Source organism: Schistocerca piceifrons, chromosome 1, assembly GCF_021461385.2.
Source record: "Schistocerca piceifrons isolate TAMUIC-IGC-003096 chromosome 1, iqSchPice1.1, whole genome shotgun sequence".
Taxonomy (NCBI): domain Eukaryota; kingdom Metazoa; phylum Arthropoda; class Insecta; order Orthoptera; family Acrididae; genus Schistocerca; species Schistocerca piceifrons.
In genome coordinates, this window is record NC_060138.1 from 174842317 (window position 1) to 174866482 (window position 24166).

At 41.0% G+C, this 24166-nt stretch overlaps 1 protein-coding gene across 2 annotated transcripts in view; it reads right to left on the bottom strand.

The window, feature by feature from the left end:
* Positions 1-8905: 8905 nt before the first annotated feature.
* Positions 8906-24166, bottom strand: part of LOC124794626 (lysosomal alpha-mannosidase-like) — a 154015-nt gene continuing 138754 nt past the window's right edge. For both annotated transcript variants that reach the window (XM_047258133.1, XM_047258125.1), the window contains exons 14-17: positions 22255-22525; positions 20107-20358; positions 16629-16778; positions 8906-9397 (exon numbers count right to left, since the gene is read on the bottom strand). In XM_047258133.1, coding sequence (XP_047114089.1) covers positions 9146-9397; positions 16629-16778; positions 20107-20358; positions 22255-22525 — 925 coding nt within the window. In that variant the 3' untranslated portion in view covers positions 8906-9145. The remainder of the gene's footprint in view (positions 9398-16628; positions 16779-20106; positions 20359-22254; positions 22526-24166) is intronic.

A 24166-nucleotide genomic window follows, 5' to 3' on the forward strand; every position in this document is an offset into this window, starting at 1 on the left:
ATTACTCCAACACACCACATGTGTTGTGCAGGACAGCCTACGTGTGTGGGACTGTAAAACCGTTTGTTGCCCCTGACATGTAGGCTACCCTGCAAAACAGATCGTTTGGGCAGACCAATAGTATTCCCACACAACATAGATGTCATGCTCGACAGCCTAAATGGCAGGGACTGAAAAAAACACGTTTTTACTTATATCTGCGCTCCTGTTGGAACTAGGAGGTTGTAAAATTCACATTGCTGATACTTGTGAATTTGCTGTTTGTGTTCCCAATTTAGCTTAAATCGATCCTGGGGTTTAGGAGATCCTGGATGTACACACATACATACATACATACATACATACATACATGTGGTCTGCTTTATATATCCTAACTGAATACCTGTGGCTTCAACCATAAATGTGTATGTCACATGTAGTTTACACATCTCTTCCACCCCCCAATCTTAGTGCCTCTCCTCCTGCTATGTGCCAATCTTCTCCACCCCCTCTCTTCCTTCCCCTCTCCCCATTCATAACCACCTTCTTACTTTCTCTGTCCACCACCTCCCTCTCTTGCCATCTCCCCCTCATTTCCCACTCTGCCTATCTCCACCTCCCCCTCCCTGACCATTTCCTCCTTCCCTATCTCTCAGTCCATCTCTTCCTACCTTCTTTCTCCTCTTCTTTTGCCTCTCTGTCCATGTGCACACCTTCTCCCTCCTTCTGCTTATCTCCTCCTCTCCCTAACTCTGTTCACCTTCTCCTTCAACTTTCTCTGTCCATATCCTCTTGCCCCCAACTGTCTTTCCATCTCCTCCAGTCCCCATCTCCCAATCATTCTCCTTCCACTCTCCACTCACTATCCACATCCTCCTCCCTGTCTCTCTCTCCTCATCTCCTCCTACCACCTTCTCTCAACTATGGTCTCCTGTCCCAAATACCTACCTCCTCCTTCTCGTCTCTCTATATCTATCCATCTCCACCTCACCATCTCTTTGTGCCTCCCTCCCTCCACTTCTCTCTCTGTCCATTCACTCCTGCACCGCTCGCTCCATATTCATTCTGCCCTGCCGTCACTCTCTGACTATATCTTCCACTATCCACCTCAATCTTCCCAAAGCCCAGCTCACTTGCAAAACTTGTTGGCAAATGAGGTCAATACTACTTCCACAGCCCACCTCTTGTGAAAGGCATTCTATATGCCAGTGTTGTGGAATTGTTGGCCTTATGAACAGCTGGTTTGAATCATACTTAATAAACAGGAAGCAAACGGTTGCACTAAATAATTCAAATGATGTTGCAAGGATAAGAAATGTTAGTGAGGGGAAAAATCACAAAGAGAGTTGACCGTACCCCATCACAGCTGTGGCGCCACTTAACCATCCTTGTGGACACAGCCTTTCTACCAGACGTTGCACTTTGGACAATTTGGCTACTTAAACTTCCTTCTGAGCTACAACTTCAGCTACTGCCCCATGTCTCTGAGCCCCTCGAAGCACGCCTGCGCATCACCGACAGTGCCTATAGCATCATCCAACACCGGTACCTCCAGCATTTGAGTCCGGCATCCGCCGCCCCCACGCATTATGCAGTAACAGAAGCCACACCTACCCGTGGCCGCGGCATGACACGCGCCTCACTGTCAGTGCAAGCAACAGCCCTGCCACCCCGTGGTCGCCCGACTGCACTACCTACTTCTACGTTGCCACCCCAAAGGTCACTGGAGAAGGCCGAGCGAGCACCTGAGTACACTCTGGCCGCGCAGCTGGCTGCCTCACTACCCAGCCATGCTCCTGCACCACAAGCTGGCTTTCCTTATTGCTGGTTCCACGCTAACTTTGGTGACGCGGCTTGCAACTGCAAGCACCCGTGCGCTTTCCCAAACACTTATGGCGGGCACGTCTAGGCACTATGTCCTGCCGCGCTGCCTCACGGCACCTACCGGCATCTCGTCCGACGCCTGCTACACTGTCATCTGCTTCGCGCCTCTTCGTCAAGGACACCAACTTCGTTTTCTAGTGGACAATGGAGCTGACATTAGTGTTATCCCACCCTCCCTCGCCCCTAACATAGATCCCTTATCTGCACCGCCACTGATAGCTGCTAACAATTCCCCGATTCCGGTGCTAGGTTACTCAAATCTCCTGCTCAAATTTGCCCCCAGATCAGGTTCTCCCCTGGACATTTTACGTCACGGAAGTTGATGCGCCTGTACTGGGCCTCTGTTTCCTTCATCACTATGCCCTCTCCCCTAATCTGCAAGCCGGCTGTCTGACTCACGTCTCCGGTTTGAGTGTTCCTGGTGCGTCACACCAGTCCCCCCTTCAGCTCGAAGTTTCTACTGACTGTTCACTCTCTGCCCTTTCAAAGTGTATGTCACTTGCTGCATGCCTTTCCTCTGCTCTCTCAGCTTTCTTGCACGAGTGTTCAGATGTCATTGTGTTGCGCACTCAGAATGTTGACCTGCATGTTTGCATTGACGAAGTCTATGCAAAACTGTTGCAGACGCAACAGCAACTTCTGCAACTCTGCACACCCACTCTTGCAATCATGGACACACCTCCTCAGCCTGGACATTGTTCTGCAGCTGCGACCCCATTAACGGTTCGGCCGGCCTCTGCCCCTGCCCCCCCTGGCCCTACCCTACTGCCCCTACCCCCTCCTGCCCCCACCCCTCCTGCCCCTACCCCTCCTGCCCCTACCCCCCCTGCTTCACCCACATTCTTGCATGCAATTGCCAATGGCACGTGCCACAGAATAAACACGACTGAAGGACCCCCTGTGCGGCATAAGGCACGCCGCCTAAGCGCGCAGAAACTTCGCCATGCTAAAGACATTGTTAAAGATTTTTTGGATTCCAACATTCTCCGGCAATCTGATAGTAACTGGTCATTGCCAATCCATCTCTGTGGTGACTACCGTGCTCTTAATGGACGCACTACCATCGATAACTACCCTATCCCTCATATTCAAGACTTCACTCAGATGTTGCATGGTTCCCAGCTCTTCTCCATTCTCGATTGTAGCAAAGCATATCATCAGATTCCCATGTTCCCCGAGGATATCCACAAGACAGCCATAATCACTCCATTTGGTCTCATCGAGTACTGTTCCATGCCATATGGTCTCAAAAATGCTGCACAGACATGGCAACACTTCATTGACTCACTGTTGTTTGACCTCCCTTTCGCCTATGCCTACTTAGACGATATACTGATTTTCTCTCCCTCACCTGAGGAACACACTCTCCATCTTTCCAGAGTGCTTGCACTGCTCGCTGCTAATGGAGTGGAGATCAACCACGAGAAGTCTCAGCTTAGCAGTCCTGAGGTCACCTTCTCATGTCACACAGTCACGGCTGAGGGCGTCCACCCTACTTCCTCTCGGGTTGAACTCATACTTAGCCTCCCTCCCCCAGAGGACTTCATTGAACTTCCCCATTTTCTAGGCATGGTGAACTTCTACAGGCGCCACCTGCCCCATGCTGCGTCGATCCAGATCCCTCTGACCGACGCTCTGGCGGGTAAGGATACTGAAGGCAAACACAAACTCGTTTGGACACTGGAGGTGGCCGATTCATTCAAAAATCTCAAAACCGCCCTCTCTAAAGCTGTCACACTCACTCCTGACGCACCCATTTCTATTACAGCTGATGCAAGCGACACTGTAATTGGCACGATCCTTCAGCAACATGTATTGGATACCCCCCAACCCCTCCGTTTCTTCTCCAAGAAAATAACCAAATCCCAGTCCAAATGGTCCACCTTCGACCATGAACTCCTCGCCCTGTATGAGGCCGTCAAATATTTCAGAGCTGATGTCGAGGGTCGTCCGTTCACGATTTATACAGATCACAGACCCTTGGCAGATGCAATCCGTAACCCCTCACGCGATCTCCCCCCACAATGCTTCTGCCATATGGATTTCATATCCCAATATTTCACTGATGCACAATATATCCAAGGCACTGACAATGTAGTCGCCGACTACCTGTCTCGTGTCAACATCATCCCTACTCCACTTAACCTTACCGACCTGGCCCGCCGGCAAACCGAAGACCCCGATAATCGTGCCTTGCAACAAGACACAACCTCTTCCCTCCAACTGGACCAACGTACATTCCCTGGCACCACAGAACCCGTCTGGTGCGATGTTTTCACTGGTAGCCCCTGCCCTCTTGTACCCGCAGCTCTCCGCTGCTCTGTTTTTGATGCACTCCACAACCTAGCTCACCCAGGCATCAAAGCCTCCACCAGATTGGTCACGGAAAGGTACGTCTGGCCCGGTGTTTGCAGGCTGTGGGCTCGCGCCTGCATACCGTGTCAGAGAGCTAACTAAAGTGGGCCGCCACGCACTTCCTCCACCAGGCACCTTCGTCTTACCTAAAGGACGTTTACGACATGCCCATATTGATATCATAGGTCCCCTCCCTCCCTCCAAGGGCTTTCAATATATGCTGTCCGTTATTGATAGGGTCCCTAGATGGGTCGAGGCAGTCCCTTTGGAAGATATTTCGGCTGAGTCTGTGGCTCGGGCCTTTGTTGCCACTTGGATTTCCTGATTCGGAAGCCCTACCTCACTGACCACTGACCAAGGTAGGTAGTTTGAATCACGGCTGTTTGCCTCCCTCTGTTCATACTGTGGCGTCGTTAAGTTTCACACAACCGCTTATCACCCCCAGGCCAATGGACTTGTGGAGCGCTGGCACCGCACACTTAAAGCCGCACTTATGTGCCACGATGGCCAGTGGTCTGACGCTCTCCCCTGGGTTTTGCTACGCCTCCGCACTCGCATACAAAGAGGACTTGCAAGCCTCCCTCGCCGAGATCCTTTACGGGGAGCCCCTGGTTTTACCAGCCAAATTTGTCGAAGATACGCCACACCAAGTTCTTCCGAGCTCCCAGCGCTCGTCGAGAGCGTCTGAGGGCACATCGCGCTCATCAATCCTCCCTTTCCCTCTGCCCACTGTAGGCCTCGTATGTGCATACATAAGGAACTGGCCACATGTGAATTTATCATGTTATGTGATGACACAGTACGGACAACCCTGCAGCCTCCTTACCCTGGTCCATTTAAAGTCCTGTCCCGAGGCCCTTCCACGTTGTCGATACTTAACAACAGCAAACCAGTAACTGTTTCACTTCTCCGCGTGAAACCTGCGTGGACCTTGCAGGAGCACTATGCAAGTGACCCCGACGTACGCGACACCTGCTCTCCTTCCCAGGAATCCTATCATGATTTGGATGGGCCCACCACCCCTCCCCCCTTGCATCCTACATCACGAGCCGGACGACCGGTGGTTCCACCCCGTTGGCACAGTGATTATGTACTAGCTACAGTCGAGCTTGCTACACCTACTCCCAAGTGTGATTTCACCATGGACAAGTGCTTTTGTGATCATCAAGTGTTCCACCTCCACTGGGCTGGCACAAGACTTGACGCACCACCGTGCTCCACACTGCAAGGGGAGGGGGGGGCCTTGTGGTGATTATCGACTCTAGGAGTGATATATCTTTGCCATAGCAGGCTCTATGACCCATGCAGACCTATTGTGCGCCGCCATATTGCTTTTCATTCTGTTTTGTGCCGCCGACTGTGTATGACTTTGTAAATATTCACGGATAATAAAGTTGTCTTCATGTATTTTGGTGTGTTATTTAGCCACAAACATCAGCTTGGTGTTATAATGTTTGACAAATCAATAGCCTTGTCCCTAGTCGCCCTCAAAGCACCATCACATCACAATTATGTCAAATCCTGCAAAAAGTAGTGTGAAACTTATTTGACTCATCATTGAGCAACTGTGTTAGCAACACCAATCATGGATTACATTAGCATTTACTCTCTTACGTCTCCCTTCTCTGCAATGGCATAAAATATTCCTGTAACTCTGCCACCACTCACAGTGCAAACCGTCTCTATTTTGTGCCATTTATAACTCAGTCACATCAAATGTCAGTACGAAGAAAACGAGACAAAGTCAAGCGAGACATCAAATAAGAATGTAGAATCGAATAAACTTTTCCAGGAAGAAACATAAAATGAGCACTGACTTTCATAGGTGCTATGAGTTTATGGTACCTAACTGTGACAAACGTAAAATCAGAGAACTTGAAATCAAAGTTCCACTCTATTACTAATGCATCGGATTCAATGGAAACATTTAACTTAATGCTAATGAATTGCTTTAGTTTATTATGAATGACTAATTATAACCATTCTGATTTTTCCTTTAGTTACTGATCATAAATGAGATTATTTTGATGTCACTAACTACAATAATTTTATTTTAATTAAGGATATATGAAATTTCTATCACTGGCACTGTGGAGATATTTATGAAATATTTGCATTAAAATCCTTCAGAATTTCACTAAAAACAACAAAGAACATATGCTGTACAATATATTGACTGATGAAAAACGAGCATATGTGGAGATACTGTTAACTGCAAGGTCCTCCAGAAGTATAAGGGGCGTTCAAAAAGAAAAGAGCAGGAGCTTGAAATGCGCAAACTGGTGACAGGATGGTAATATCGTGGCATGTGTAACAAGGTGTGGTTCTGACCAGAGCATGGAAGTTCACAGCCCATTGCTAGACGACACGCGTGCACGTCATGTGACTACACAGAGCTAGCAGCAGTATGCATCAGTCAACCAGTGCTCTCAGGCGCGTTACAAACAGTGACATGGGGCATCAAGAGAAGAGCAAAGAGGTGTTGTTCGTTTTCTGACAGCGGAAGGAGTAGGAGGAACGAACAGTCATCAACGAATATCACTGGCGAACACTGCATGTCCCTTGCAAGGGTCCAGGCATGGCACAAGCACTTCAGGGAAGGACAGTTGTCAGCCCATTATGCACGGTCTGGAGCACCACACTGCATTACCAGTGACATCATCCAGCTGGTGGATGCACTCATTACCCAGGACTGCCAAGTCTCAGTGAAAGCCATAGCCACCATGGTTGGATTGAGCGTTGGAAGTATTCACACACTCATGAAGGAATGACTGCACATGTGCAAAGTGTGTGCCCAATGGGTGTCCCACAATCTTGAACCACACCAGGAAACACGTTGAATGGCCCACTGTCATGCTCATCTGCAGCGCTATGTTCTGGAGGGGAATGAGTTCCTGGCATGAGTGGTAGCTGGAGATGAGTCATGGTGTCGTCACTTCAAACCAGAATCAAAACGACAAAGCCAAGGCCATCCAAACAAGTGCAGGAAAGGTTATGCTGGCATTCTTCTTTGACCAAGATGGCCCCATTCTGATTCACTTCCTGCAGCACGGGACAACAGTGAATGCCCAGTATTACTTGTGAACTTTGACCACCCTTCGCGAAGCGATCAAATCGAAATAACCAGGCAATCTCACCCATGGGCTCATTCTGCTCCATGACAATGCAAAGCCTCAAATGGCCAACACAGTCGTGGCACTCCTGAAGAAATTCAAATGGGAGGTTCTCATCCACCCTCCATACAGTCCAGACCTCTCTTGCTGTGATTGCGCCATTTCTGGTCCCCTTAAAAAGGCTTAGAGGGGCAAATGATTCACCTTGGATGACAATGTCCAACTATACGTGTGGAACTTGTTAACATCACAGCCCCAAGAATTTTATGAGACAGCCATTCACCGCCTTGTGTCACAGTGGGACAAGTGTCTCAACAGACAGGGTCAATACTTCTAACATACAGGTGGCTCCTGTAATGATACCTTTGGCACGTTTTTCTTTAACGCCCTTATATAAATCAAGCATGTTATCCTGGTGTGTATTTCTGCAGCAACAAATATTATTTTATTCATTGCTGTCATTTTCAGCAACTGTAGTATTTTTTTCACAATGAATTCTAGTCATCAGTAGCTAATAAACTTTATTAAGCTTCACCAGTTTTGACAATTAGTCATCTTTAGAAGCTTAGTTTAGCAGATGTCAATATCTTCCTCATAGAAGGATAATGCTATGGTATGCTCAGAAATATACAATGTATGTGATAATTGTTAACACTGTTTGACAATTTAGAATAACTGAATCATATCACCATGGCATTTTTTCCCCATGAACCTGCTAAACTAGGCTTCTGAAGATGACAAATTAATTTGTCAAAACTAGTAAAGCATAATAAAATTTATTTGCAATTGATATCTGAAACTGATACTGGAAAAAGATGTAAAAAATACGTTTTAAGAAAATTTTTTATAATATATATATGATGTTTCCCCTCATCAGAAAGCAGCAAGTATCATCCAGAACTTTACACAGTCCAGTGTCCACTGTTATGATATCATATGAATCCTTACCCCATTTTCAAATTTTCGAAATCAGCAATTTCAAGCATGTTGGAATTGGTATACGTTTCACAAAAATGTGAGATGACCAGATAAAAGCATGATAAACTTGGTATCTATCACTTTGCAAACAACTTGCAATGCATATCAAATTTAAAGATTTTTATGTGATACCAGATGAATGGTATAAATCATGTCTAAGGCCTCTGAAGAATTTCTAGAGTTAAAATGATATCCTTAATACTTAATCTATCAAGTTAATCTTGCTCCAAGATGCCTCATTGTGTAGATGGTATACACAGTCACAGAATGCACCACTGTTGATTAACTGTCTCTCTCTGTTTATATGTAATACAATGGGTGACAAGAAATCTCTTCTCTCTATAAAGGATATCCCTATTATACTAGACAACAGGAAATCTCTTTTGTATTAGTCACATGAGTATACGACAGCAATGTGCTTTTAAAATGTTCCCACGCTGTCATTTATTATAGTCAATATAAAGTTATGAACTTTTACTTTCTTATCCTACAAAAGTGGGCCACTGACAGATTTATGAAGTTTTGCACTAATCAGTATGAGCTGCATATAATTTACAATAATCAGAGTATGTACCACTTTCACACAAAACAGAAAATGAGATTACAAAAAGATAGAAAACACTTTATTTACAAAAATGTATAACGGATAAACTTAAAACACTTTTTCAACTACACAAACGTAACAGTCAGCTAAAACTTAATAATATCTCCTTATCTAAAAATGGAAACCACAAATAGCACAATAATTGAGCACTTCTTTTGTTGTAGACTAAAATTTTAAACACCAGTGGCATAAATAATATCTGCCTCCGTATTACACACTATTGTCCTTGTTGTTAACTTCTTGATCTGATACCATAAAATTTCCCTTTCACTTCAATAATGAAGGTACGAATTTGCATTGGATTGAGTGTAATGGTGAGATCATCATCATCATAATAATAAGAGGATGAATGACGAGAGTAAGTATCACGATGAACATCATTTGATTCTACTCTCCATTTCAGACGTTTCGAATCAGACAGCCATTGATTTGCTCCAAGAGTTGTTTCACGAGCAGATTTAATCGAAAATGGAGCAAAGACATCCTGCAGAAAAACAAGCACATAGATTAGGCACAACAAATTATTGCTTCCATGTTTTATTAATTTACACAGTAAACTATAAAATGAGGAACACCCGCTACATATGTTTCAAAGCAGCAGTACATTAAGCTTATTTTACACAAAAACATTTCCTTTACTATAAAAGTTCAGCTTGAGTGGGTGAGGATGAGAAACCACACATCGATCACTTAATTAGTTTAAGAATATTACAACAGGGGAAACATACATGGATCACCCATTTCATTTCGTGCATGGCATTTTAGTCATTCTGATGATTAACTTCTAATCATAACCAAATGTATAGGATGTGATAGTCTGAATCAAGAAGCTCAAATGTTAATGAATCCACTGGAATATCCTACAATGGTTATACAAGCATATTCAAATCAGCAACTAGTGCAAGAATGACAATAACTCACTGCATTTAGGACAAGTATATCAAAACACAAAAAGAACATATGAAGAGCAAACAAGCTGCAATGATTAGAAGTGTGAAAATATACGACATAAAATCACTCTTTCTGATGGATTTTACTCTTTACAAAGTATTTCATTTCATTTTCATTTCACTTACTTTTCATTTCATTCATACAGAAAAACGCTTGATGATATGGTAGCCAGAATATGTGATAAATGATTTTTTTTTAACTGCACTGATGGACTCTTATAAGGTACACAATATCACATATCAAACAGTTGCTTGAGGAGAAAACAGATATTTCAGGAACAAAATATATAATTCAGGAATTTTGCAATAAAAGCTATTAAAAATTCAAATATGCGTAAGAAATGGTAGTGATGTGTTCTTCTGGGTAGCACTGAATTCTCCTGTTAAATGTTGTAGGCTGTGACACTGGCAATCTGTATGGGAACCATACTATCACCCTTACACATGTCTTTGTTCAAGTTTCATACTTTGTACAAGTGAGATACAAAAATGTACAAGCAAAGAATTTAGCTCAATTGCTGTCAAAAATGAGTGAAAACCACATCCAAGTTGGTAATTATAACAGCAGCAATTTATAGTACATCTTGATGATATAGTCAGTGCTGTTGCTGTTGACAAAATCAATCTGAAGATGGAACTGATTCAACTCTCCATACCATCCTGTCAAACTCTTTTCAACTCTGCATAACTGTTGCACTCTACATTTATCTGGATCTGTTTACTGTGTTCAAGTACTCATCTCCTTCTGAAATCCTAGTGACAGTGAAACTGAAAAATTTCTCAACAAGAGTCATGAATCAAGCTATTATATAAGTGATTATCTGTGCAGAATTTGACAGTTGGTCAAGTGATGACGGTTTGTCCCAAAACTATAATTTGACTGGTGAATGCAGTGATGTGCACAATAGCAAATTGGGTTCTGATGTTTGGAGAAGTGTGCATTACCTAGTGTGAATAACATTACAGAAAAAAATAGTTAACTATTCAAAGCATCCAGTCACCAGAAACAGTGCAATTTTTCCTTCTATTTTAAGTGGTCAACTTCTACAGACCATTGCAGACAAAACATATCAACATATTGTATCAAAACTTGCTTTTTGCACATTAAACAAGAATTCTATAAGGAATGACTGAAGAAATGAGACTGTAAATGAATTGAAAATATTTTCAGGAGGTGCTGCCCCACAGCTTATAAATATTTGACAAATGTCATGTTAATTGACTGACTATCCTCAGGTACATAAAAGTATTTGCAGTATCATATTATGTGAAATATAAAAATCATTTCTGTAAATTGATAAAACCATAGATTAGACACAATTAACTTATAATATAAATTATTTATTATAATATAAATAAATTGTGCTAGGTAGTGCACTTGTTAACGCTAAAATTGCAATTGCCGTCAATGTTGTGATATGGATCTGTTCACAACATTACCACCAATTACAGTTATAACACGAATGACTGCACTACCTAGAACAGTTTTACACACTGACTAATTTATATTACAGTATGATTACAGGTTTTATCATCTGACATAAATGGTTTTATATTTTGCCAAACATGATGCAGCAGATATTTTTTATGAACCTGAGGATGGTTAGTCAACTGAAACTGGTTCTGTAATCATCAAAAACTTTTTCAGCAGCTCGGGGTGGTAACATGGCATTTTTCAAATTGAAAATACTTTTGAGACTAAGGCTGTTGATTCAAAGCCCCTATACCAGAAAACTATTTATTGAGTTAATTACAATGAATTTTATTTGGATGTGTTTTCAGTTCATAGATTCATACAAATGTTTTGTATGTTATGTGTAAGCCCTCCATCAAAGACTCACATATTCCAAAGTTGCCCGAGTAAGGTACAAAATTCTTTACTGCACCTGAAGATAACATTCTTTTAACACTTTACTCGGAGCCACCACATTACCACAGACAAAACCAGAGTATGTTCTCACAGATGCATCACCTTCAAAAAGTACAATCCATAAAAACTAGCAAAATGGGGCGTGTGTATTTATGTTCTACCTAAGCTGACTCAGGTAATACTCTATTACAGCAGCCCTACCACCAGTGTGCTGATGAGACCAGACCTTTAATTGAAAACTCAAATAATTTTTAATTTGTCCAATGAATTATTGTAGAATTCATATGGCTCATGTTTCCACATGTTCATAGATAGGTTCTATACGTGTAATATTCTACATATTAGTACAGCAAAATATGAGACCAGTGCTGACGCTGAGCACTTGCCACAATGTTGATAAACAAAAAGCAGATTACAAAGAGCAACTACTATGTAACATTAAGGTTTGGTCTAAAAATCACTGCAGCAGTAGAGAAAAGCATTCTTCTGATTCCTTGAGGTGCCTGTGGTAAACAATTTTAGATTGTCTTAACTTAAAACTTCCAGGCTGATAGGCCGTGGTCGAAGTTCGCCGCTTTACCTCCGAGGATGTCTCCCGCAGTCGGAGACAAAATGTCAGGAGAGAGTTTTATACTTCGACCACGGCCTATCAGCCCGGAAGTTTTAAGTGAAGACAATACCGGCCGTGAAAGCTTACATTGTATGATCAATTATAGACTGTATAATAAATGACAAAAAAACAAGGTAGTTAAAATAGTGTTCACACCTTCAGCACAGGAATAAAATTAACTAAGATACTTGTTCCCAAAGTTCAAAGGAGCATGCCAGAACTAAGTGGTCATCTATCATTTACAGACACTGAAGAATGGCTAAGAAGTTGGAAACACTTTGTTACTGTTTCCCTAACAAGAAGAGAGAAGACTGTGTTGAATGAAGTGATTGCATGGCACCAAGCGGATCAGGTGAAAAACTGTTTTACTGCAAGACACACACACACAAAATCCAGAACTTCATCCTAACAGTTTCTGAGATGTATCATACTTTGCAGGAACATACTAATGATGAATCTTGATCAATATTGTATTTTTTTTTAAAATCATGAATCAAAAGAAACTTGTTAGTGTGCATATGTGTATATGTGGATGGCTTTGTTTCATATGGACTGCTGGGTGCCACCAGGAGCAAAACAACAGGTTAGTAAAGAATTAACGCACCTAAATTTGCACACACAACTGACTTTTCTTATAAATTTAGTAAAGAGTCAGCTTCCTGCACCAAGTATTGTATCAATTCTACAATGATCTACAAAACTGATTTTGCAGGTACCTAAGAATTAAACAACACACTAAATCATGTGACAAATGCTGCAGTGTTTCTTTTTTCCCCCGAGCTGTATTTATATGGTGTGAAAATATATACATGCAATTAAGTTAAAATTAGTATCCATTTCCCAAACTTTATGTAATGATGATGCTTAAGAACAATACTAACAGTTTTTGTCGAAGTAGAGATCAGTCCCAAGTTAACAGTGACATGATCAAATGCAGATACAGCTGAATCATTGCAAAATGAAACAATGAATGTTCATGACCAAAATAACGTAAATAGCAATGTATTCTCAAACTAAGACCTCGAAAAATCATTACATATCTATCTAAATGACATCAATCTTCTTGTTAACATTTGAACAGAAAGTTAGGAATGAACTGGATATGTTTTTTATACCTAGAAGCATGAGTAAACAATGCCATCAAGAATCGTAATAATATGCTATATTAAATAACATATAAGAATAAAACAATTAAACTTGGCTGGGATATAACTGCAATTAGCATTAATTAAACCAACTGAAGTCACCACACTTTAAACTGCATGTAAGAAAAAAGTATATCCTACCAATATTAATTAATTTTAGATTAAAAATTTAGATTTCCTTACGTTAACTGCTTCAAAAAGCAATTCAAATAAATGTTGATCAATATGGGCAAATTTAATAGTATGAAAAAAAGTTACGATAATTTTTATGGCCCCATTGCATTTTCAGTAATCTATGTAGTACTATCCTTTCAAACAATGGAAAATCCAGGATGGAATGTAACACCACCTCCAGTAACTCTCCACAGTTCCCGTTCCTTTACCACACGGTGCCCTGCTTGTCACTACTGATACCACTTCCCTGTACACTAACATTCCTAATGCCCATGGCCTTACCGCTATTGAACACTAAATTTCCCAACGCCCAACGGATTCCAAACCAACAACCACCTTCCTAGTTGCCATGACCAACTACATCATCAACCACAATTATTTCTCCTTTAGAGGCATTACCTACAAACAAATCTGGGGTATGACTATGGGCACCCACACGGCGCCATTCTATGCCAACCTATTCATGGGCCATCTAGAGGAATCCTTCCTAAAAACCCAGAATCCTAAACCCCTCACATGGTTCAGATTCACTGATGACATCTTTGTTTTATGGATTGAAGGTGAGAACACCCTATCCACATTCCTCCAGAACCTCAACAACTTCGCCCCCATTTGCTTCATGGTCCTACTCAACCAACCAAGCCACCTTCCAAGATGTTGACCTCCACCTCAAAGATGGCTACATCAATACCTCCATCCATATCAAACATACGAACCACCAGCACTACCTCACCTTCGACAGCTGCCAGCCATTCCATACCAAAAAATACCTTCCGTACAGTCTAGCCATCCATGGTCATTGCATCTGCTGTGATGAGTACTCCCTCTCAAAATATACCGAAGGTCTCACTGAAGCCTTCACTGACCATAGTTATCCTCCCAACCCTTTACAAAAACAAATCTCCCTTGCCTTATCTATCCAGTCCCCCACCACCTCCCAAAGCCACAGAGGAGCATCCTCCTCATAACTCAGAACCACCTAGGACTGGAGCAACTGAATTACAATTTTGGTAAACATTTTTGGAAACAGTGATCAATAGAGTATTATATTTTAACTAAAGTTCAGTCTTGATCACAACACTTATGTCTCAATAACATAGGTGACCGGTTTCAGTTATATTTATATAACCATCTTCAGACCCATGGATTCCTTGGAGGATGGTAGGCGGAGTTGACTTCGTAGCAGCTGAGGAGAGCTCCACCTACCATCCTCCAAGGAAGCCATGGGTCTGAAGATGGTTATATAAATATAACCGAAACCGGTCACCTATGTTATTGAGACATAAGTGTTGTGATCAAGAACTGAACTTTCCAGAATGAGATTTTCACTCTGCAGCGGAGTGTGCGCTGATATGAAACTTCCTGGCAGATTAAAACTGTGTGCCCGACCGAGACTCGAACTCGGGACCTTTGCCTTTGCCCGCGAAAGGCAAAGGTCCCGAGTTCGAGTCACAGTCGGGCACACAGTTTTAATCTGCCAGGAAGTTTCAAGACTGAACTTTAGTTAAAATATAACTGAATTACATTCTCTGCCAGCATTTTGATTACCTCTCATCGTGTCCTGAAATGAGAAATGTCCTGCTCACTATCCTTCCCACCCCACCCACAGTGGTATTCTGCCGTCCACCAAACCTACACAATATACACATCCATCCTTACACAACCCTTGCTCCCATCCCTTACCTCATGGCTCATACCCCTGTAATAGACCTAGATGTAAGACCTGTCCTATACATCCTTCCACCACCATCTACTCCAGTCAAGTCACTATAATCAATTATCCCAACAAAGGCAGGACTACCTGTGAAACCAGTCAAATAGTTTACTAGCTAGGCTGCAATCACAGTGCTGCATTCTATGTAGGCATGACAACCAACACGCTGTTTATCCACATGAATGGCCACCAATAAACTGTGGCCAAGAAACAAGTGGACCACTCTGTTTTTGAACATGCTGTCAAACAAAATATCCTTCATTTCAATGACGGCTTCACAACCTGTGCCATATGGATCCCTCCCACCAACACCAGCTTTTCTGAACTGTGCAGGTGGGTACTTTCCCTGTGATACATCCTACATTCCCATAACCCTCCTGGCCTCAACCTTCGTTAGTCACTGTCCTCACCCATCCAGCCCCTTCCCTGTTCCCATAGTCCGCAGCTCGTAGTCGTGCGGTAGCATTCTCGCTTCCCGCGCCCGAGTTCCTGGGTTTGATTCCCGGCGGGGTCAGGGGTTTTCTCTGCCTCGTGATGACTGGGTGTTGTGTGTTGTCCTTAGGTTAGTTAGGTTTAAGTAGTTCAAAGTTCTAGGGGACTGATGACCATAGATGTTAAGTCCCATAGTGCTCAGAGCCATTTGAACCTGTTCCCATTCCAGCACTACACAGTCGTCATTCCACCACCATACCCAGTATTTTCATTTCTCTCTTTTATTTCTCTCCATTACTTCCTCCCCCTCCCCCCCCCCCCCCCCCTGCAAACAGCTCTCGTATAACCTGCAGCCTGCAGCACTTCACTGTCCACCACCCCACCATACTATCCCTCCCCCTCCCCCTCCCCCTCCCCCTCCCCCTCCCCGTCCCCGTCCCCGTCCCCGTCCCAGCCTCCTCCTTACCCCCATCCTGTCGCCACTCTCATCATGCACTCGTGCTGCTGCTCGCAGTGTGTTTTCAGCTGCCTGAGACTGCAGTTGTGTGTGTGAGCTGCATTTGCATATGAGTGCGTGTGCGCGCATGTGTGAGTATATGTGTGGCTATTGTTGATGAAGGCCAATGGCCGAAAGCTTTAATTGTCAAGAGTATTTTTGTTGTGCCTATCTGCTACTGAGCATCTCCACTATATGTTAGTACTATCCTTTGCCATTCAAAGTGTGCACATAAAGAAATAATATTAGAAATACATCAGAAAACTGATTCCAGCAACAACACATCGAAAACTAACAGGTTGCATAATTTCCTCATAAAATTACCTTAAGATTGATGGTAACTGGTTTTGACAAATCAGGGTCATCAGTTTTTTCCAGAATGTGTTCAATACGCAAAAGCAATGCTGTACCCTTCCACTGTTCCAGTGTAAGTATTTGCACATTCGGTGGCAAGCTCTTCTTCAGTCCAGAATACTGAAACAGATTTAAAGATGATGACGATTAAAAATGCAAACGTACATTAGCCTTATGCCACAGTTGTTTCCACAGTAACAGTCATTAAGGTGCGACCTCATTCAAAGGTACTCTAGGCCCCAGGCTCACTTTGGGCCAACTTGCATTTGGACAACATCATGACATTGTACAGGCATAGATTGTTCTGCTGTTGTTGCTACGCTAAAACCTAAAATATCTGATTTTTTAAGAAGTTAAATAAATTTAACACCTTAATGTAAAATCCTGTGTTATCTTGTTTTTAGTTACTTCAAGAGAAATTTAAAATCCCATATATACTTGTGCAACTTGAAAAGAGACCTTTGAAAAAATTAAACTCCGCTTATATCCACTTCAGCACTAACAGTCACTACAGAACATCTGGTACTATATTTGTATCCTGGCTGTCATGTTTTGGTTGAGGTGGTTGCCACCAGAAATTGTCTTTGCTGTGTGCAGCTTTGGACACTCGACAACAAAAAGCAGGCTTTCAGACACACTCCTACATTGTTGTATAGGCAACACTTTCAAAAACAGATAGCTATAGTGATTCTGAATTTGACACTGAATTTCACAGCTTAAAAAATTAAGAAGAATGTGATATTATTTCATTAGAGACTGACATTGGTGACAGTTCATCAGTTGAGCAACAAGTGCTCGTCAAAGTTACAAGATAAATACATCTACTGTGCTTGAACCAGCTCTCAAGGATTTATGTTCACAGGAAATCTTTGTGAAATACATGGATAGGCTATGTTGAAACTAAAAAATAACTTCAAGTTTCATGATATTTTAGTCAACGTCCAGTGTATGAGTATACTCGGGATTTTATTATTCGTGATCTTCAAAATTTTTTAATTCATTATTTTGAGCTTCAAGAGCCTTCTTTATATGTCCCAGAAGTAGACAACATTGCATCAGAACTACCAATAGCACTGGGAGAGCCAGCCACAACAAAAATCTTCCATCTGGTGTGCAAGATTTATGAGACATGCAAAGCAGCCTCAGATATCAAAAAGAATGTAATAACTGGGTAGATACATGAGTAATTGAATGAGTCTCAGTGATTGTTTTTGCTCTTTAAGCATAGAAAATATCAAGAGTCATGCTAAAAGACAAAAAATTTAATACTGTATTTTCTACATAAGCAAAGGAACACAATTTATTTAATTTAATAGTTTAAGTTTCATTCATATAATGACACTTAATGCAACAAAAAACTTTTTGGTAACAGAATGATATAATTAAGACATTCATATTGTTCTCATTTATAATGCAACAATAATTCACCTCACCCATTCCCCACAAGAAACACCAAAATTTTATTGTGAAAAGGAATACATGGGAAACAAGATGGAATAGAAGATAAATGCATTAAACTAATATTTTACTAACAAAAAAATTGCTGGTAACAGAATGACACTTAATAGTAATGGAATGACACTTTCACTTGAAAATTATCAGTTTTATTATGCACTGCTGATTGAGTAGGGAAAATGGTACTTAGTGCAGCTACTTTCTCTACAATTTGGTCTTTTTCTCTTCCTTTGAGGGAAATGTAAATATCGTTTCATTTGCATCATTCTTTCTAAGATATTAAATTTTGTAACTATCTTAAACATAAATCAGCAACCCCACAAAAAATCTTTATCTGTTTCTTCCAGCAGAGGAAACCAGAGCAAAATCCCCTTTATGCAAGGCCGTATGATTGATCAGATCCTTTGAATTTTCTTTGGCTGAAGATCGCTTTTGAAATTGTGCACAAACCTCTGGGGAGATAGCGAGTAATGCTGGTACTCAATAGTATATGGAGCAAAAGGTGTAACAGCACAGATGGTTTCGGTCTGCTCTATTGGAACTATTCCAATCCACATTTGATCCAATTCCTCCATATTCTCTGCAATTTGCAAGGCAGAGATATAAAAAATGTTTATGCCTTGACATCTTTCACATGCCATTTTTGCAAAGTCCTCAGCACCAGGTAGTATGCGTTTCCCAACTTTGCAGATATTCCCGACTGCACACTATCTCGACTGTCATGTTTTGGTTGAGGTGGTTGCCACCAGAAATTGTCTTTACTGTGTGCAGCTTTGGACACTCGACAACAAAAAGCAGACACCTTGCCGTGTGATGTGGCACAGAAGTCTCATAAAATATTTGTTCCATACCATTCTCTGAAAAATGTCAACTTGGCAAACAAGAAATGCTTCTTAAATTGACTGGCTGCACCATTATTCATGAATGTGACAGATTCTACCTCTGGGTTCGTGGATATAATGTGCTCAACAATCTTACTTAGGAAAGCATGTACTGAATATTTATTATGATCAAGTTCATCACTAACAATAGTACAAGAATATCCATTTTTTGTGAGTCCCAAACACATGCTGTAAACAAAATGATTTGTGGTTTTGGCCAATGGGTGCTCTGGACTTCATTCTGCAGTTGAACAGTATAATTTTCTGCGAAATCTACTTGGACCAGGATGCCCTTGTTTGCAGAATTCTTTTTGTTTTCAAAAAAATTTTGATTGTTGTCTTTTAATAAATGTATTTTGTAAGAATTGGGGTAGCATGTTTCAAAGAGCATCAAGATTCTGACCTGCAGTACCATGAATCTCTTTCAGAGTGAATCACTGGTTCACTGTTACAAATCATAGAGGGAGACCAACAGATGAATACACTAAGCAGATTCAGAAGGATGTAGGTTGCAGTAGTTATTTGAAGATGAAGAGGCTTGCACAGGATACAGTAGCATGGGGAGCTGCAGCAAATCAGTCTTTGAACTGAAGACCATAACAACATGCAAAATGTGGAAAAAAAGAAAAAAAAAAAAAAAAAAGAAGTTACGTTTAAGGGTTAAAAATCTAATTGCACCATTTCTGTTATTGTCTCCAACAGAAAGAGAACAACTGTTGTACAGAAAATTATGGTAAAAACACAGTCTAATTTCCAAAACATGTCACTAAGGAATAAAAACAGTGACTACCTCAAACTGGTTATGATGTTCATGACAATGGTTTTTTTTAAACAATATAAAGATCATGGTCCTGTCCCCTTATATCAATGAATGGCAGTGACACACACAGTATTGCAGTTATTTTTTACGCTTCCCCTTTCCCATTTTTCCTCCTCATTATCAAAACTAACCATAATGTTAGGATGAGTATTAACTATAAAGAAAGTCAACAAGCTGAAGAAATGAAATTTAGATAGTAGAAAGTACTGTCCAATATTTATAATTGGTTATAAATCAGTCCTAATTTTTATATGTTAAAACAGATGTTCAAATGGAAAGAAGATAGATGTACCTCCATCTTGTATGTCTCTTGCCACTGCTCAAAACAAATATCATCTGCTGGAGCAAGGAATATCCAGGGAGCTAACACTTTCTGTTGGATTAGCATTCGCTCTTGAGCAGCCAAAGAAATGTTCTTAAATGTCTTTATGGCACCTCCTACAATGTACTGTTGTCCTCTTGCAACGAGGCCTTTGCCATATGCAGTTTCATTCAGTGCTTCACCCACACCAAATGCATCATCGTGGAGTAGTCGACGATGCACCTAATGGAAAGAAAAGTAATAAAGTTATTCTTCTATGAATTGAAACCTATTGTATTACAGTCAGAATATGAAAATGGTTTACCACAATACTTTCAATATTATGTTTTTCTGCTGATATTGTTATCAAGTTCAATTACACTTACAAAATTTTAGCTTTAACCTGTTAGAGATTATAATCTTACACACAAAAAATAAAGAGAAAAAATACTGCATTTTCCCTACACAAACATAAAAATCTTTACTATTTTCAATATTATGAATAGGATAGTAGTCAATATCAGTAAAATGAAAATGCCTGTACACTGAAAGGACAGTCTGTATATGTGCGGATGGATATGTGTGTGTGTGCGCGAGTGTATACCTGTAATTTTTTCCCTCCTAGGGTAAGTCTTTCCGCTCCCGAGATTGGAATGACTCCTTACCCTCTCCCTTAAAATTCACATCCTTTCGTCCTTCCCTCTCCTTCCCTCTTTCCTGATGAAGCAACCTTGGGTTGCGAAAGCTTGAAATTTGCGTGTGTGTTTTTTATTGTGTCTATCTACCAACCTTTCTCATTCGGTAAGTTACAGCATCTTTGTTTTTATATATATAATTTTTTTTTTTCAAACGCATCTCACACACACGACTTCAGTCTCGGGCAAGTGTAGTCACTCTGAGAGCAAGAGCACCAATGGTAGGAGTGGGAACTGGGTGGTGGTAAAGGGGAGGCTGGGGCATGGAGGAGGATAGTAGGGTAACGGTGGCAGACAGTGCAGTGCTGCTGGGGAGCACGCAGGGACGAGGTGGATAGAGGGTAGGGCAGCTATGTGCAGTCAGGAGGTTAGATCGTGGGCAGGGGAAAGGTGGGGAAGGGTGGGGTAGCAGAAAAGGAGAGAAGTAAAAATACTGGTGCAATGGTGGAATGTGGGCCAGATAGTGCTGGAATGGGAACAGAGATGCTGGATGGGTGAGGACAATGACTAATGAAGGTTGAGGCCAGTAGGGTTACGGGAACACAGGATATATTGCAGGGAAAATTCCCACCTGCGTAATTCAGAAAAGCTGGTGTTGTTGGGACCGAAACATATGGCACAGGCTGTGAAGCAGTCATTGAAATGAAGGATGTCATGTTTGGCAGTATGCTCAACAACAAGATGGTCCACTTATTTCTTGGCCACAGTTTGTCAGTGGCCATTTATGTGGTTGTCATGTCCACATAGAATGCAGCATAGTGGTTGTAGCTTAGCTTGCTGATTACATGCGTAGTTTCACAGGTAGCCCTGCCTTTGATGGGATAGGTAATGCTTGTGACTGGATTTGAGTAGGTGGTGGTGTGAGGATGTGTGGGGCTGGTCTTACATACACATCTATAGGTCTATATACTCATCCATCCCTACACAACTCCTGCTTCCAACCCCATACCTCATGGCTTATACACCTGTAATAGACCTAGATGTAAGACCTGTCCCATACATCCTCCCACACTATCTACTCCCGTCCAGTCACAAACATCATCTATTCCACAAAGGCAGGGCTACCCGTGCAACCAGTCATGTGATCTACAAGCTAAACTGCAACAACTGTGTTGCATTTTATGTGAGCATGACAACCAACAAGTTGTCTGTCCGTATGAATGGCCACTGACAAACTGTGGCCCAAGAAACAAGTGGACCACCCTGTTGCTGAGCACGCTGCCAAACATGACATCCTTCAAAGTATTGTTACATTCAATCCTGGATTTTCCATTGTTTCATTTCTTGTGAGAAAGATATAACACTGGAGGTCATTTTAATTATTCAAAATATTTCTATACCAAAGCAGAGTAGTCTAATCATTCTTCACCACATCTTAACTTTTATGGACATCAAGCTGTTATACTTTACACATTATTAACTTTTTAGGAATAAATCATATTACCATTAGTTCTATCTCTCCATCCTTTATACTAGATCCTCCTTGAGCTCTGTCAGGGATGACTGCCAACTCTGCATCCTTGTCCCGTATGAGAATTCTTGTTGTCACAGGGTAGTAATTTCCTGCAATTGGTTCAGCGTTGCTGAGATTCCAAGTGGGTCGGTAATTACGCTTACGCCATAGGAGTTCTCTGCCATTTGAGTCAGTATAAAATACGCCCCGATTTTGAATTGAGGAACTAAACTTGGTAATTACTTCTTTGCCAATATTATCCCTGAAATTAAGGTAAGTACTACTTAACATTTTGTGCACAAGAGCAATTTTACTTCCTACAGGATATAAAAACGATTAAAGCATGGTAGGTACAAAAATTTAACTGAGTATCAAAAGAGTTTAACGATTTTTCTATGCATATTAAAGGTATACAGAGTGTCTCAGCTTGCACAGATATTCAAATAGTTTTCATTATTTAAAGAGAAAAACAACCACAGTCTAAACACACTACGTAGGGCTACCAACAATTTTTGGATGTGGAAAAGGAGGTAAAAGTTACAAATTTGACAAAAAGTGCCTAAAAGTGGCTAACTTTATTAAGGATGTGACAACATCTATTTCAAAAACAACATTATTGATTTAAACAAAATACTCTACCAAAAATGACACTTAAAAACAAAATTAACTGTTTGCATATAAGAAAAAAATAATTTCTTTAACCTTTATTCTAATGTCTGTCAAAATTGACTTGCTTCAAATATGTTTTACCTTTTTATTCTTGTATAAAGAGAAAAAAATTCAATATACCTCATAGATACTGATAGGAAATGAATGATTTTGGACATGATTTGGCCACTGATTCCTATAATTAGATAATTTGTCTACAGTTTACAAACTTTCTAACATTACTAATAAATATGATAATGCACGTATTGAAAGTAAGATAAGATTAAAAATTAGCATGTAACTGCACAGAAAATTACATTGGAGTAATTAACACTTAATTCTTTGATTTTTTGTTAAAAATGGTGTCATACAAACACTTTTACTTTCATCACTTTTACACTAGAGAGCATCTTTAATCTTGTTTCCGATTCTGAGCTACTTTCTGGACCTGCAGAGCACCTGTCAACATAGCCTGGGCAAGTCTTGCATTTTAAAAGTCTTTCTTATATACGGCAACCATAAGTCTCATTAGTTTCATAGGCCAGCTTATTAGGTGCCATAACTCTTTTCTATTAATGCCTTTTTCATTTTTGTTTAAGTATTGCTTCCAGTGATGAAATCCCCTTTTTCTCAGATGTAAGTTTTTGATGACTTCTTGCTGACCAGCTCTTCGTTCCTCTTCATATTTTTGTCTTTTCTTTTCTTCCTTCTTTCTTCTTCTGGACAGTTGTGGCATTTCTTATAACAGTGCACCAAAGAAAACAAGTATATCTGTAAGATATCTTGTTGATGCAGAAAACCTTTCAATCTCAGCATTCCTGGGAGACAGAGCCAAAGCTGCTTTCACCACATTACATGACTGTGGACAATTTTATTCTCCTGTCATACTTTTCCTACCAATAAACTGGTTCCAATAACTGTCAACTGCAGTTTGTGTTGTATTTGAATTTCTGCTGGTTTCCAACAGGAGAAGTTTCCATTCACCTACTGGCTGACCACAATCAATATCCAGCAGTAATGCTTTTGCAGTGCTTCCAAAATCATTGAAACTTTCTAGTCATGTTCTGTTACATGGTTGAAGACACTGGAACTGCTCCACATTCCTTGAACCTGCTGTGTTGTCTTTAAGATGAACATATTTACATGCATCAGTACAATATTTCTTAACAAGCATCTAGGACTGAAGCCCATCCTTTTCAAATAGCTTATGGTGAACTGCTGTAACAAAATCATCACAAAACAGTCATGTTAAGGC